This window comes from Tachypleus tridentatus, chromosome 8, assembly GCF_004210375.1.
Source record: "Tachypleus tridentatus isolate NWPU-2018 chromosome 8, ASM421037v1, whole genome shotgun sequence".
In the NCBI taxonomy this organism is placed as follows: Eukaryota; Metazoa; Arthropoda; class Merostomata; order Xiphosura; family Limulidae; genus Tachypleus; species Tachypleus tridentatus.
In genome coordinates this window covers 7149012-7165073 of record NC_134832.1, presented here as the reverse complement: position 1 = coordinate 7165073, position 16062 = coordinate 7149012, and the positions used below count along the sequence as shown (strand labels likewise).

Genomic DNA, 16062 nt, shown 5'->3' with positions numbered 1-16062 from the left:
GTAGAGTAGCATAGAGAGAGTTGTACGATTCATGGATTAATAACATTACTACTGGTAGATGTTTGTCACACAATAATTTGCATGAAATAATCAGATACACCATATGAATTGAGGAGTGCATGAAAGTGAAAAGCTTGTGATGTGTAAAAAAAAAAAAGTTTTAAGTAACAACACAATGAGAATAGTACCTGTTGGATATATATATTTTCTGTATAGGAACATTATAGCTTCAAAGCTTTAAAACATTTACAGGTGTGAAATTAAGAAACTATAACTGATGTCTGTGATGTGTTGGCAATAAATTTAAACAACAAAGAAACAGCATACAGTCCACTTGAATAATACAACAATTGCCAATTTATGACTATTGAACTACACAACATGCAGTTTGCAAAGGCACATAAAGCTGCAATAAACTATTGCTTTTAAAAATAATTTAATACAAGCACCATACTTAAAATAGTTACGTATATCTGATAAACCCCTCTTCAAGAAAAATATTTTTTATATACTATATACAAAGACTGTTTTCCATTCATGCACAAACTCTACTCGTACACTAACATTTGCAGCACTCTAGATGGCTTTCATGTGTAACCAAACCCCCAGTAGCACACCAGTATGTCTGAAGACTTACAACACTAGAATCTGGATTTTGATACCCATGTTGAGCCCATTGTTTAGATTTGTGCTTAATTACTAACAGACAAACATCCATATGGAACCTGTAGCACAATACCCACCTCATAATTCTTAAGCTGTTGATTTTGCATCACAATGTATGCAAGTAGCTCATGAACTCTTCCCCTTAGAGGTAGTTCTGGACTTCTCGATGGCAAATATGATCACCACTCTTGTTCAATCACAGAGTATTCTTCTCATTCTTCACCAGTTTTTTTACTGATAAACATCATAGGATATGGTCTGTTGTCATGCTCTTGTAGAATTACTTCTACAATTCCAACATCTGGTGCCTTGGCCTGAATGATGAATGATTTGTTGACATCTGGAATTCTAAGGATTGGCAAACTTCTGAAGGTCATCTGCTGTGGCTGTTCCTATTTCACATTATTGGATTGGCCTTTCTTGATCTGGTCTGTCATGGTGCAGTGACTTCATCATAGTTTGGGATGAACTTTTTGTAGTATTTCCATAACCCCAGGATGGATCTGACTTGCTGCTTGATCATTGGAGCTGGTTTATCTTGCATTTTGATAGCTTTTCCTATTTTGTGGCTATTGATTGTCCACCTTGAATCCAACACTTAGATAGTGGGATGATCAGCCCTGCTACCCTCACTTATCTGAACAGCTCTCTGAGTTTCTTCTCATGTGGTTATGTGGATGAGAACTTTGTCCATATAAAGCTTGATGTTGGTAATTTTATGCAAGATCTTTAGCAGTTGAATGTGAATGTGAGTATTGAGTTGAGTTACCCACATGGTGTCCTCTTGAACCTGGGAGCATCTGTCTGGATTCACAAAGACTGTCTTATATTTAGATAGTATATCCATCAAAATCTACCAGTAATCTTTACTAAGGTTAATCTTGGTAAAGAACTTTGCCCCATCTAGTTTCACTATGATATCCTCTTGGTTGTCCATAGGTTTGGAATTGAATTTAATCATAAGGTTTAGCTTATAAAAGTTGTGTGAGCTATCCCTCTTCTTCATGATTAAGACTGGTGAACAGTAGGCTGACTTTGAAGTTCAATAATTCCAGCCTCTATTATTACCTCAACTTAGTGCTTGATCAGGTGTCTCAAAGAATAGGGCATCAGATAGGGCTTTACTTTGAGTTTATCCACTACTTAACTATTTTGTCCCACAAGTCTGTCTTGCCTGGTTATATGCCATGCCATTTGCATACTACCACAATATATCTTGTAGCTTATTCTTTTGCTTTCCAGTCATATCTTCACTGATGTTGATTTCTTTATATGTTTAATCTCCACTCAGTGGTCTTGGATCTAGTAGACCATCTTCTATGACAAAATTGCCATCTTCAGGTTTTGCATCTATGACATCTGTACCTGTGATGTTCATTTGTGCCTCAGTGGCTGAACCTGTAAATTCTTCTTCCTTCTTAAAGTACCTTTTCAACAGATTAACATAGTACATCTTGGCCTTTCCATGCACTTTCACCTTGAGCCCATTCTGATGAGCATTTTCTGCACTTCTAAAGATCCTTTTCACTGCAGAGTGAGCTTCTTGTTGTCTGTGGGTAGCAGAACTGAGATCTTCTGTTGGACCCAGAATGTTGATTCTTGGCCTTCTTGTTATAGAAGTGTTTTTGACTGCCTTGAGTTCTATACAAACTTTCTCAAGAGAGTTGATAAATCTCCAGTTGGTTTATGAAGCCTAAAATTTACTGGAGTGTGCTCCTCATTTCTGACTCTTCTTCTCCTGTTCACAGTTGTTTTAATATTTACATCAGACCTTGTACTGTCCTCCTGTATGAAGATGAAGATCCTGTACTTGCTTGTGGGACTTGTCTGTAAGCAAGTAATACTGCTTACAGGTACCAATCTCAGCCACTTGGAACATCTTCAGCATGCTATTTGGGACTGTTTATGCTCTCATAATGTTAATTACCTATGGGGTTGTAAAGAACTGCCGAAGCACTGATGATTCTGTACACCTTTTGCATCAGTTCTGAGGTCACTTGAGTCCCATTGTCTTGCAAGACTTCTTTTAGAAAATGTACTCTACTGAACACTTGTGGACTTTGGCTACTCTCTCTGTCTCTATATTTGGCAATTCTGTGACTGCTGGGTAATGTGTTGCATAGTGGACTAATGTCAGCATGTAATGTTTGCCCTTGTTGGATATGGTTGTTAGTGGCCCAGTCAAATTCACAGATACTCTTGGTCAATGGCTCTTCTGTTTACAGCATCTCCTCCAGTGGCACCTTGGCTACCTTCCCTCTGGGGATTGTCAGCTGTTTTCTTCATTTATAAGTGTTCTTCCTAAGTTGACTCATGAGTTAATTTTATCATTCTATAACTAGTATTCTGTTATTATTATATGTTCAATTTCCCTAGTTAGAACTGTTTTGATAGATTCACTACAGCTCTCTTTCAATCATCTATTCTCTTATTCCCTCTCCACTTTATCTTGTGTTTCACTTTCTTCTAGTCAATGTTCTAAAGTATCTGCAGTGAAGGATTTTTCTTCTGTATTTCTTTCAGTACCAATAGACCTACATTTGGAATATTACCTTTCAAGATTTGCTGGTGCTTGCTTGATGTTTTGTTTGCTTTTCTTTTCTTGAGCTTTTTTAGTGATTGAAGATGTTTTATCAATCTCCTTTCTGTCTTTTCTCTAAACTTCTACTGCCTTTATGTATTACCAATTATTAAGCCATAAATAGGTACTTTCATACACTTAGTTTCAAGGTTTCCTACAAAGTATGGAATTTCTACCTTTATTCTTGCTGTGGGAAAGTTTGTTACAGTCTCGTCAACCACTACACTTCGATGTACTTTGCCTGTAACCTGATCATCAGATTGAGTTTGAACTGACCATCTATCATATACTGTTTAATCATGGTAGTAGCACTTCTTTTTTGTGATGAATCTAACAAATTGTCTCTATTTTGTTTGTTCTGTCAGCAGCATCCATGGCAACAGTCAATGTTTTCACATTTCTTCCCAGCACCATCAGTTGTTTTATGTTGAGATTTCTACTGTTTCTTTTTTTTTATGACATACTTGCACTCATTCAATGTGCCTCATTTTATAAGTATAAGATCTCTTCTCTGTTAAATTCTTGTCACCTTTGATTGCATCCTGCTTCTGGTCAGCCACATCTGGTTTTAACTTTAACATGTTAATTCTGGACTTGCCAGTTATACTCTCTCCATGGACTTCCATATACTCTTCTGCCAACTTGATCAACTCATTCACAGCTTTTGTGCTCTTTCATTTAGGAATAGTGATATGCGAGTGAAGCATGTGATCATAAACCTACCAATCTTTCAGAACTATCTTTACACTTGGTCATGCCAGTCCACCTTGTGAAATATAACTGTAAATGTGCCACAAACTGAAATACCTTTTCCCCAGTTTCTGGTTTAACTTTTGTGATTTTCCAATGAAAGTTCCTCTGGAGGTGGATTCCTGCATATGGTGAGGGGTCCTCCCTCCCAGGAAGGATTCATATTTTTAGTTTACATCTTCTGGGACCTGAAGGTCCACCCACGTTTTTGCCATATGTGGTAACCCATGAAGGGGAAGAGAGGATCCTGGTGGTGGAAGAGTCCAACCCCAACACACCTCTTTGATCTTGAACTCTTGTAGACAGGTGGCCCAAGCTTCAAAGGACCAGTTTTGGACATTTTCATCATATATTGTGGACTTTGTGCATGATATTGGTATTTGTGTATTGTGTCCACAAAACCCTGGCATTACTGCTGTGCCTTTTTTCTTTTAGCTCTGTAGTGCATCCCTTCATAGAGTTCCTGATGTCATAGTTTTCTTGACTGCACTTTGTGTGAAAACTTGCTCATATATAAAATGAAGAATAAATTGAGGATGAATAGTAATAATGCATAAAGAAGAAAGCTATGATATATTCCTGTACCACACTTGCACATTCTACCAGATGATCATAAACACTATTAAGAGTTAAGAAGTAGCAGTAAAAATAGCTGCCATTGTAATCATAAACATTTAATACTTGGGTAGGGTCTTTCAAATTATGTATAATTTTGTCTAATGATGCCTAGTATGTAAATAATATACTTGTTAGAACAAATTTTATTCACTTTTACAAACTTTATTACTTCTAGTAATAAGATGAAGGATATGTATGCTTAGTTTATGCAAACTTCCAAAACCACGTCCACAATAAATTGGCAGCTATATTTTATTACCAATAAGAAACTGTTTTGCATAATAATTTATAAGTAGTTAGTTTACTATTTGTGTTAGAAGTATAATTGCTATTAATGTTAACTATGTTTCAGGTTCATATGAAAATATGCAATACACAAACTCTTGGAACATTGGACTACTATGTTGTATTTTAGAATGAAATGTAATTTCTGTATTACATTTAAATTGGTCTGTTTACATAATTTCCTATCATGTATATTTTCACAAGATATTTCACAATATCTCCCTTTTCTATTCAAAAGTGATTAGAGGAGCTTGTTGCCTCCTACAAGTCAGTAAGGAAGTTACACTTTGAAGACATTTTGGTGGAAGCATCTTCACCACAGCATACCAAACTCCTCTTGAAATCAAAGGACATTGGGGATATACTCATTGAGGCTACTCCTCCTGCTACTGTGGATTCTTCAAGAGGAGTTATAGTTGAGAGGGATTTATGGAACATTCCTGAGTCGGAGATCCTTGCTGGTTTGTCCAGCCAAGGCATCTCTGTGGTGCACCAAATCTCCACTCACAAAGAGAGAATTATGATGCCTACTAATTTTCTGATATTGATGTTTACATAATCACATATTATTTTCATACTCCTAGTCAGTCTTTTACTGCTATTGATCTCTCTATCTCTCCCCTTCACTATTCTTCTGTTCTTCTTGGAGGGTTGACAGTAACTCATGAGCATTTGATCATTTTTCTATCATTTTGAGAGTGACTGGCCATGGTCAGTGCCACCTGACCTGCATGCCATGAGGGAAATTTGACCAAGCCAACTGGCCTTCTTTCACTTTGCTCTTAGAACTCGATCCTGCTGGCATCTGTAAGCTATCAGTAGATGACTGCATGGCAACAGTGACTGACTGTATTGTCCAGGTAGCTTCCCAGTGTATTCCTAAAACCTCAACATGTTTTTCACAATAATCTAGTCTGTGTTGGAATCTTGCCTGCTACATGGCACAAAAAGATCAAAAACAGACCCGGGATACCTTTTGTAGGTATTCCACACTTTTAAACTGCATTGCTTTTTAGCAGGCCCTTGCACATGTTTGGCAGGCCAGACATGGAAGTCAGAAGGAATCTTGGATTAAATACCCATCTAGCATTTACTCTCACCAGTTCCAAAGTCATATGGGACTAGATTCCAAGGGTCATTGGGTAGTATACTTCTGTACCCTTTCATCTTGCTGTCCAATGGCCAGGGAAGTTGTTGATGCCCAGAACATTGCTGATACTCTTGCATCTAGCACTTCTGCTTCATCCCCCACCTTAGCCATCAAAGCACAGGAAGAGCAATCACCTCTTTCCTTTCATGCTGATCATTTCTATGACTATAATTGCCCCTCTATGCTGATGGAACTCAAATTTGATCTTTATTGGTCTGGCAGTACATTGGTCAGACATGATGATATTCACTATGAGATGCTTTGCTATCTCTCTTCTGCTTCTGTTGCTATTATTATTTGTTTTTAACTGGATTTGGTGGGAGAATGTTTTTCCTGACACTTGGCACTGTGCTATTGTCTTTTTTTTTTTTCCTAAGCCTGGGAAAGATCCCAAGATTCCTTCAAACTACTGTACATTTGCTGTGAAAAGCTATGTAAGATCTTGGAGAGGATGGTTAATGCTAGTCTTGTTTTGTACCTCTAATCAAACATCCTCTCTCTTACCCAGTGTGGGTTCTGAGAACAGCACTTCACTGTGGAGCTCCTGATTTGACTTGAAACATCAATCAGAGAAGCCTTTCTCAAGAGACAACATCTTGTTCCTCACTTTTTTGACTTTCAGAAAGCTTATGATACAACAGGGATGTATGACATCCTATGAGACCTCCACTCATAGTTTACATGGCCATTTGCCCATTTTTATTAAACTGGCAACTCCATGTCCATGTAGGTTTGACATTTTCCTGTTCTTTCCCACAAGAACTTGGAATCCCCAAGAGCTGTGTCTTGAGTATCATACTTCTCATTATAAAGATTAATGCTATCAGTGGACATCTTTCCACCCATACAGTTGCAAATGGTCTCTGTGTTGATGACTTCCAAGTCTTGTATCAGTTGTCAAGCATGAGGTTTATTGAACATCTATAGAATGCCCTCAATCATTTACTGAAGTGTACCACAGCAAAGAGTTTTACATTTTCTAACTCTAAAACTGTTTGTATGCATTTCTGCTGCCAACAGGGTATTCATCCTGATTCTGAGCTCTGTCTTGGAGAAGTTGTGCTTCCTCTTTGTCCCTGAGGTAAAGTTCTTGGGACAGATCTTTGACCATAAGCTGACCTTTATTCTACACATCAAGGAGCTATGTGCCATGTATACAAGGGCGCTGAACATCTGCCACATCCTCTATTCCATCTCTTGTGGAAGAGATTGATTTTCTATGTTAAAATCTATTGTGCCCTCATTTAATCGAAACTGGTCTATAGGTGTCTGGTTTATGGCTCTTCCAGGTCCTCAGCCTTGAAGATGTTGGATTCTGTTTATCATTAGGGGCTTTTGCTCTGCACAGGGGCTTTCTGCACTTCTCCAGTCCAGAGTTTGTACACTGAGTCTCATGAACCTCCTCTACATGTCTGCCATTTGAAACTGTCTTTACTGTATGCTTCAATACTTTGATCCTTGCCACAGCATCTCACCTAGGATTGTGTTTTCCCTCCTCAGCGGACCATGCTTTTTCAGAATAGAGAGTCTGCCATTGTTCCTTTTGGCCTTTGTATGAAGGTGCAGTTGAATGAACTTGGTCTGTCCTTGGATAACATTGTGGCTTATTACTATCCCCAAATGTGACCTTTCTTTGAGTTATCTGAAAAGGAAGATACTCCCAATTGGAAGTACCATCTTCTATTTGCCAAACATCTTTTGAACCATCCTTCCATTCCCATTTATACAGATGATTCAAAATCAGGTAACTCTGTGAGATCTGGCATGGTATGTTGTGGTTCAGTGGTTGCATGTAGAATCCTCTCTACACTTTCTGCATTCACTGCCAAACTGTATGCAATTTTTCTCACCCTAGATCACATAGAAGCCATGCAGTACATGAATTTTACTATTTATACTGACTTGCTTAGCTCTCTACTGTCCCTGGAATCACTTCATATTAGTTCTTCTATTATTCTCATCAATATTGAAAACTGACTAGCCAATTTATCTCTATCATCTACTTCTATCCAGATTTTCTGTATACCAAGCCACATCAGTATTTGTGGGAAAGAGATCCCTGACATTGCAGCTAACTAAGTCTGTCTGCCCTGGTGCTTGTCCCATACACAGACTACAGTCATGTATTCAAGGCTCAGCTCCACTCCAATTGGCAGTCAGTTTGGAGTGAGCAATGTGATAACAAGCTATTGCAAGTTAAATATTCTGTTGCTCCTTTTCTATCTTGCTTCTGTTGGGATCAGAAGGAGAAAGTTGTCCAGGTGAGGCTATGTATTGGTCACAGTTTTTTAACCCATAATTTTCTCTTATCTGATACTGATGCAGCAATGTGTGGTCTGTGTGACACTTAAGACCCAATAGCCCACATTTTACTGTTGTGCCATTGTTACGACTGTGAGCGATGGCATCATTTCAGACATATTTTTTACTATGGGTTTATTCTTAATAGGTTTTTTTAAATTTTTAAAGCCATATTTAAGTTAATATTTCAAAAATGTTTTAAAGTGATTCCTTTTAATGTATTTTAATAATTTTATTTTTATTTTTTACCGGTTGTTTGGTGTAGATAGCCTAGTTGCTTTGCACCAATGATGGCAAACAACCAACCAACCAACCAACCACCCTACAACTGTCTATAAGCTGTGAAGGGTGATACACATGGGAAATGTTGTGAGCTTAAGCATCTTCATCTTGCTGCCCTAGTTTCTGTTTATTTTGACTATTTTGTAATTGAATTTTGTTTATTGTAATTTATGAATTTCTTCATGAGAAACTGGAGAATAAAGGTCAAGGCTGATAGACAGTGTATCCCCATTGCAATTTGGGTTCCATTTCTGCAGTGACCTCTAAAACCTAGTGCACATTTTATATCCCACAGTTTAATCTGTACCCTGGAGATCTTTTATTTGTGCAATTTTTTTTTAAGTTGAGCTTATTTTTATTTATTAAATATATATTATAATCAATTAATTAACTAAAAAGTGCAGATACAAAACAATGTGTGAACATAAGTTGTTGGCATAAACTGGTAAAAGAGCTGGGTCATTCCATGTCAAATCATCCAGGGGGCTGCAGGTGACCCCCACAGAATGCCTTGAAAAAATTCACATGTGCTCATCTACCCATACAATGAAAAACTGCTAAAGATTAGATCAATATCTCTAATAGTTTCTGACTTAGAGCCCTGTAACATTTAGTTAATTTCTTTTTATTTTTGGCAAATTCATTTTCAGGCAACTTTGGCTGCTTAAAGCTGCAAGAGTAATGGTGGTAAAAGGCTGAAATTTGCTACATTGACTGAATTAATCTCACAGAATTCAAAAATGGTCTCAAACCAAGTTTATCTCTCTTAGGATTTGCATAGTGAGGCAGTAAAATCACCTGAAAACCCAAAATTGTAAAAAACATTGGTTTCTCAACATCACTGATTGGTTTATATAATAAGCCATAGCTCTAAAACTTAATATGATTCAAAGCTGAATATTTTTTCTACTTTCCTATATCATATCAGTTGATAAGTCAGCAATTGTTGTAATTAAAAGTCTGTTAGATCTCCTGTACAAAAATTTAGCTGCATGCAATTTTATATCATTTAGCTAAAAATAGCCCTACTTCAGGCCATAGTTTGACCATGTTACCAGTTATTCAGCCTTTTCAGGTTTTTACCATATATTCTTACATCTCTGAATATGATCTACAAAAAAATCAGGATGGTGTTCAACCTACTTTTTGATTTATAATTTTTAAAGTATCCTCTGACCATATGTTTTTATTTTAAAAAATTCAGTTCAGGTGTGTTACTGTGTGCAAATATATCCATACAATTTTGAAAAATACCTGTCAGAATTTTATGAATCCCACTGAAATATTCTAACCAGCCTTTCATAGTGTTAAATAATGAAGTTGTAAGAAACAAGAAAGAATTAATTCATTTCTGAACAAGTTTATTAACATAACTAGTTAGATCACATGGCAATGCAAATATACTGTGTATGCATTACAGTTATACAAATATGGCTGAGTTTAAGATTCATAATATAATAAATACAAAGGTAAATCAGACACAAAAAGCACAGTGCTACAACAGGGGATAACTGAGAAAGATTATAGTCACACCAAACAGCAATAATCGTGACAATGAAATGTTTCAAAACTGCTTTGGTGATAAATTAGCCTTAACAACATTAAATAAACATTGCTTTGCTCAGACAAGTTGAATAAATGTCTGAAATTTGAGTTTGAATATGTTGAGATCACTTTGACTTAGAACATAGTGGCGAGCACTATTGCCTTCCACAGTAGGTGCACTTATCAGACAAAGAATATGTTGGAAAGGAATCCAGTTTTCATCTTTATGTGATCTTGCAGGCCATGAGAACAGTTTGTTTCTTGATTTCATCATAAATGACACCAACACATTGGAATGTTCATTTGATCTATCTTTTATGTTTCCCACATACCATTCATGATTGTATACACATGCCACATATTTCCCTGGCTGATAATTGCCATTGCTATCATTAGACCCTATTTGAGCTGCTGCAGCATCATTTTCACTGCTACTACCAACAGTTACAACTGTGTACACATCATCATCTGATAGCCTTCTCATATACAATTTGTTGGTAGAGTGGGGAATAAAGCTATGATGTGACCTAAAACCTGCCACAGTTTTGCATTTTTCATAGTGCTCAAGTAGATCAAACTTTACACAATTCTGTAGGATTGATTCCTGATTGAGAAGAAAGAACTGAATGACCTGAATGTGGTCCTTTGCCCAATGGTACATATCAGAGACACTTAAAATTTGATAATTTATTATGTTTCACAACCTTGATTTTTTTTTAAGATCATGTTCAGAGATGTAAGAATATATGGTAAAGGCTGATTAGAATATTTCAATGAGATTCATAAAATATTTCAAATTTGTATGGATATATTTGCACACACTAACACACCAGAATTGAAGTGTTTTTTCAAGTAAACAATGTATGGCCAGAGGATACTTTAAAAATTATAACTCAAAAAGTAGGTTGTACACCATCCTGATTTTTTATGTAGATCATATTCAGATATGTAAGAATATATGGTTAAAATCTGAAAAGGCTAAATAACTGGTGACATGGTCAAACTGTGGCCTGAAGCAGGGCTATTTTTAGCTAAATATTAAAAAGTTGCATGCAACTAAATTTTTGTACAGGAGATCTAATAGACTTTTAATTACAACAATTGCTGATTTATTAACTGATATGTTATAGGAAATTTGAAAACAAAATTCAGCTTTATATCATATTAAGTCTTAGAGCTATGGCTTATTAAATAAACCAATGTTTTTTATAATTTTGGGTTTTCAGGTGATTTTACAGCCTCACTATGAAAATCCTAAGAGAGAGAAACTTGGTTTGAGACCATTTTTGAATTCTTTGAGATTAATTCAGTCAGTGTAGCAAATTTCAGCCTTCTACCACTACTACTCTTACAGCTTTAAGCAGCCAAAGTTGCCTGATAATGAATTTGCCAAAAATAAATAAAAAAATTAACTAAAATTAGCAGGGCTGTAAATCAGAAACTATTAGAGATATTGATCTAATCTTTGGCAGTTTTTTATTATATGGGTAGATGAGCACGTGAATTTTTTCAAGGCATTCTGAAGGGGTTACCTGGAAAATTTTCCAAAATCTGGATTTGACATGGAATCATCTAGCTTGTTTTTGCACAGTGTTTATTTTTCCATGGTATTATTTGAATGTCTAATATAATTACACCAGTTGTTCCCTTGCAGCCAGTGAGGATGAAAAGTTTTCCAAGAAAGATTTAATTATTGGAAAGAGAAAGGACAAGAAGGATAGTAAGAAAGAAAAAGGGTACATTGCATTTGAGGGTGAATGTTCAGATAGTGAAATGGAAGAATCACGGTAGGAAACTTCTTATAATTGAAAATGTTTATGAAAATATTATTTATGTTATTTCATATAATACTAAAGACTGACTTGTTCAAAATAGGAACAAATTTTGTAATGTTCTGTATTGCAAGGTTCTTTACATTAGGTGTCGGTGACTTGTTGGCAATAAATTTCAGTAATAAACAAATAACACATAGTCTACTTGTTTGAAAATAATATACTAAAGCAAGTAAACATATGCACAAAACTTTCTTTCCTTGTTGGTTACTGTTGTTGAATTTATGCTTTTAAATAACTATCTTTCTTCATGAAAATCTATATGGGATAGTTCAGTAAAATAAGAACGTAAATTGACATGGTGAAATATTCTTCTCCACTTTATCGTTACAATACACTTTGTGATAAGTTCGTTTCAAAATCACCATTATAACTCTTAGTTACCACAGTTGTATCTAGAGTTTTAAATGTTTGTGCCCTTTACAATACCTTTTCTTACATAAATAACTATTCTCATTCAACGGTGACCTTTATATGTAAAAGAAGTTGTTTTTCATTTCTCAAAAGCCTTGAATGCCCACGTACCTTATAATCAACTGATTCAAATGTGTCTTGCATACAAGTCATCATGCAATAACCCTCCACCTACAAGTGACACAGTCTCCTAGTGCATGTGATTCCCTATGTTAGATTCTACCAAACTGTTGCATTTCATTTGGCAGCACCTGTGTCAAGACATTTTTGTAGTTCTCTTTAAATTTGTTTTAACTTTGTGATTATTATTATTATTATGAAATAGATTATTTTTTTTTGTTTGTCAACAGTTAACTTTTCAGATAACTTATTTTTCTAGTTTGTAATTTTTTTCTTCATAAAACAGTTGTATTTGGTATTGATTTTTACACAGTGAATTGAGAAATTCAGGTATCACTTTGAAGCTAGTACCTTCTACCAGCCCACTCACACAGGCTACAGGTGAGGTTGACTCATCTTTGAACTTACACACTATCAACCACTGTGAGATTGGTTATGTGAATCAACCTACTTTTTCTGATCTTGCCCCTGCTTCTCGTGAACATGCTTAACCTGTTTGGTTTGACATGGATTTTTACAATCTTTTTCCTCATTGTGATTTTGCAGTGTTTTTCCCATACCTCTTCTATGGAAATAGCTAGGCCTAATACGTTTTTGCTTTAGCCATGATTTATTAAATATGTTTTATCAATCTTTGATCTCCTATGATCCATGCATAATTTTTCTCTTTTTATCTACCTTATTGTCTCCCTTATGGTACCAGTCTACTGTCCACCTCCTTTTGAAAGCAGTACACAGAGATCCTGAAAAATTTTTGGAACTTCTTGCTGGTTACTTACAGAAGAAAAAGTATGTTGGGTCATTTGTTGTGGGTATCTCCTGGGGAAGGATACAGCCTTGTCCAAAGTTCATTTACCACCTACTTATCTTTGGGACTTGTGTATGTTCCCTTTTCTACAGTAATGTTTTTAGTAACATTCCCAAGACTGGAATCCTATGTAGAGTTGGTAAAACAACTCTTTCTTCTTATGTAGATCATTTATCTCATTCATGTTCCTATTACTATTTCCCATACAGTTCTATTCCAGCCCTTACCTGTTCCTTTCTCCAGGAGTTCTTTGTCTTGTTGTTTTATATGAAGCAAATGGACACATCACTAACAGTACTGGTGACTAACTGGTTGGGTCTGGTCAAGTAGGGATGACAAGAACAGTTTTTCTTATCCTCTGTGGAATATTTGTGTGTTTGGTTATTTGAAAGATTTGTCATCCATATTTTTATCCCTCCTACATTATTTCAGATATTCATTTCTTTTCTACTGCCTCAGGATCCTACCATTAGTCAATGTCTATTCATGGTGGTACAAGGTTTTCTCTTCTATTGAACCTATCAATCATTCTTTACCTAGTTTTTATTCCAACTTGATAACCTCTAATCAAACAGGCCCTTGCTCATACTCAATAGGTCAGACATGGAAGCTAGAAGGAATCTTGGATTAAATACCCATCTAGCTCTTGCTGGAGGATCTATTGTTTTAAGATATTCTTTGGATGCTTTCGAGAAATGCTGCTTTGTTTTTTCTCTCACACTGGTCTCTCCACCTATGCAGTATAGGATTTTAGGTATTTATGTGATGGGAGGTGATGTACAATATTGGAAGGGTGGCTTATCAATTACTCACCCTGCTTTTTGGGCTTGCTTTGGCTTTGTATATCGTTTGTTGGATGGTTAAAGCTTTTGCACAAATTTGCATGCATGGGAGTTGCACTTCCATTATTACATTGATGATTAACTTCTGTTACCTCATTCTAAACAGGAGCTCACCTATCTGATGCTTGTGAGGGCTAATTAATCAAATTGGAGAAGTCATTTTTTTACCTACCCAAAATCTTGCCAATTTGGGTGTCTTTTTCAACACTTGTTTTAACTAGACCCAACTTTCTCCTCTTAGATGCCATTTCATGGAGCTTTCAATTTTACACATCCTTACTCTTCACTCTCTTACAACATGCAAGTTTCTATCATTTTTTGAGTATGTAGTCTTCCATGGAAGTTCTTCTTGTCTCCTGCAGCTCTAGTCTGCCTTTCCATTACATTTCCCTCTCACTCCATCCCTTCTATATCAACCTGTGTTGTGGTGCTTCATTCAGCCTCTTTATATCCTCCACCTTCATGCTTGCTTTTGTCCAGTTCCTGGTGAGGATACCCAATATTAGTGGATAGTTTCTTTTTTAGCTTGTTCCATTCCCCCTTCCTCTAGGGGCATTTAGTAATATACATTGAATGTTTTCCCCCATTGGTTTTTGTCTCGAGGGTTTTCCCCCCACTCAACCCATTGTTTCTGACATAATAGATTTTTATCATTTGGCTGCTTGATCAGGGGTCATGTTTCTCCTTGACTGTGAGTTATTCAGTACTTTTCATTTTTCCAGGTACTATAAAGTTATTATTTTTCCTACCATTTCCCTCTTATTGTGTTTCTTCTGGATCAGCTATCCACCTTGGTATGTAGTCCTTCCAGGTTTGAATATTAATGTGGTTCTTCATTGCCTCACCTTACCTTTGTTTGAACTGCTGCCTGTATGTTCAATTTTTCACTTATCTCTTAAGATTTATTTTCTTCTATCATAATGTGGATACTGTAGGTTGATTTGTCATTGACATTTCATGTACTCTATATAATTCCACATGTATCCCTCTCTATCCAGATTGATCTTTTCTTTCCAAAACTTCAGTGGCTTGGGAGTGTAATTCCTCTTTCTTGCTGATTGCCCTTTTTTCCATTTCCCATATTTATTTTTGGTCAAATCCAAATACGCTACTTATATTGCCCACCACATTTTTGTGGTGCATATTCCAACCTATTCATTCCTCAACAGGTGTCTTCTTTTGTGACCTTTCCCCTTTTACCATGACCAGTTGGCTTCAGCTTTTAATTTGATTGTCTTATTTTTCTTTAACATCTTCCCATAATCTGTCTCGTGTATCTTCTCATCAGATAAGAGACACCTTACCTTCTCTTTGGCATATCATCTTTATTGTCTCTTGGAGGAAATTCTTCAATCAGGGATGTGGATTACCCCACATATATTCACATCTCACTATCTGCATTGGATCATTGTTCATATTTGGGTTATTGTCTTCTGCCTGTAGTCATCCTTCACACTTTTTTTTTTACTGATTGGATCTCACTCTGTAGCAAGTATTGTATGACTAGACATGCTTCTCATAGTTAAATCTGCATTTTCAGGCCATGTTGACTGCTTATTCCTCGCTCAAGGATACTCTTCCTTCTCCATCTATGTTGTGAGTCATGATGATGATACTTAATTATTAATACAGTTCTTCCCCTTATGCTATCCTTCAATGATTTTATTGTACTGAAGATGTGCTAGGGATGGTTCCTGTCAAATTGATTTAGAATGAGACATCTTTACTATACTGATCTTCTGAATGTTGGGTTCCAGGATCAGTTAAATAATTTATGGCACTGCTGTCATGTGTCCCACTCATATATTGGAGTAGGGGTATGAGTTTCCCTCCAGTCTGATGAACTCAAAGTGAAAAAGGTATTATCC

General features: G+C 36.2%; 1 protein-coding gene across 5 annotated transcripts in view; it reads left to right on the top strand.

Annotated features, from left to right (window-relative positions):
• The window catches only part of Rlip (Ral interacting protein), a 114955-nt gene that overhangs the window by 23652 nt on the left and 75241 nt on the right, over window positions 1-16062 (top strand). For 4 of the 5 annotated variants that reach the window (XM_076517502.1, XM_076517500.1, XM_076517503.1 and 1 more), the window contains exon 3: window positions 11833-11965. In XM_076517502.1, the coding sequence (XP_076373617.1) occupies window positions 11833-11965 (133 nt within the window). Of the gene's footprint in view, window positions 1-11818; window positions 11966-16062 lie in introns of all 5 variants that reach the window. The other variant, XM_076517504.1, reaches the window with a different exon arrangement.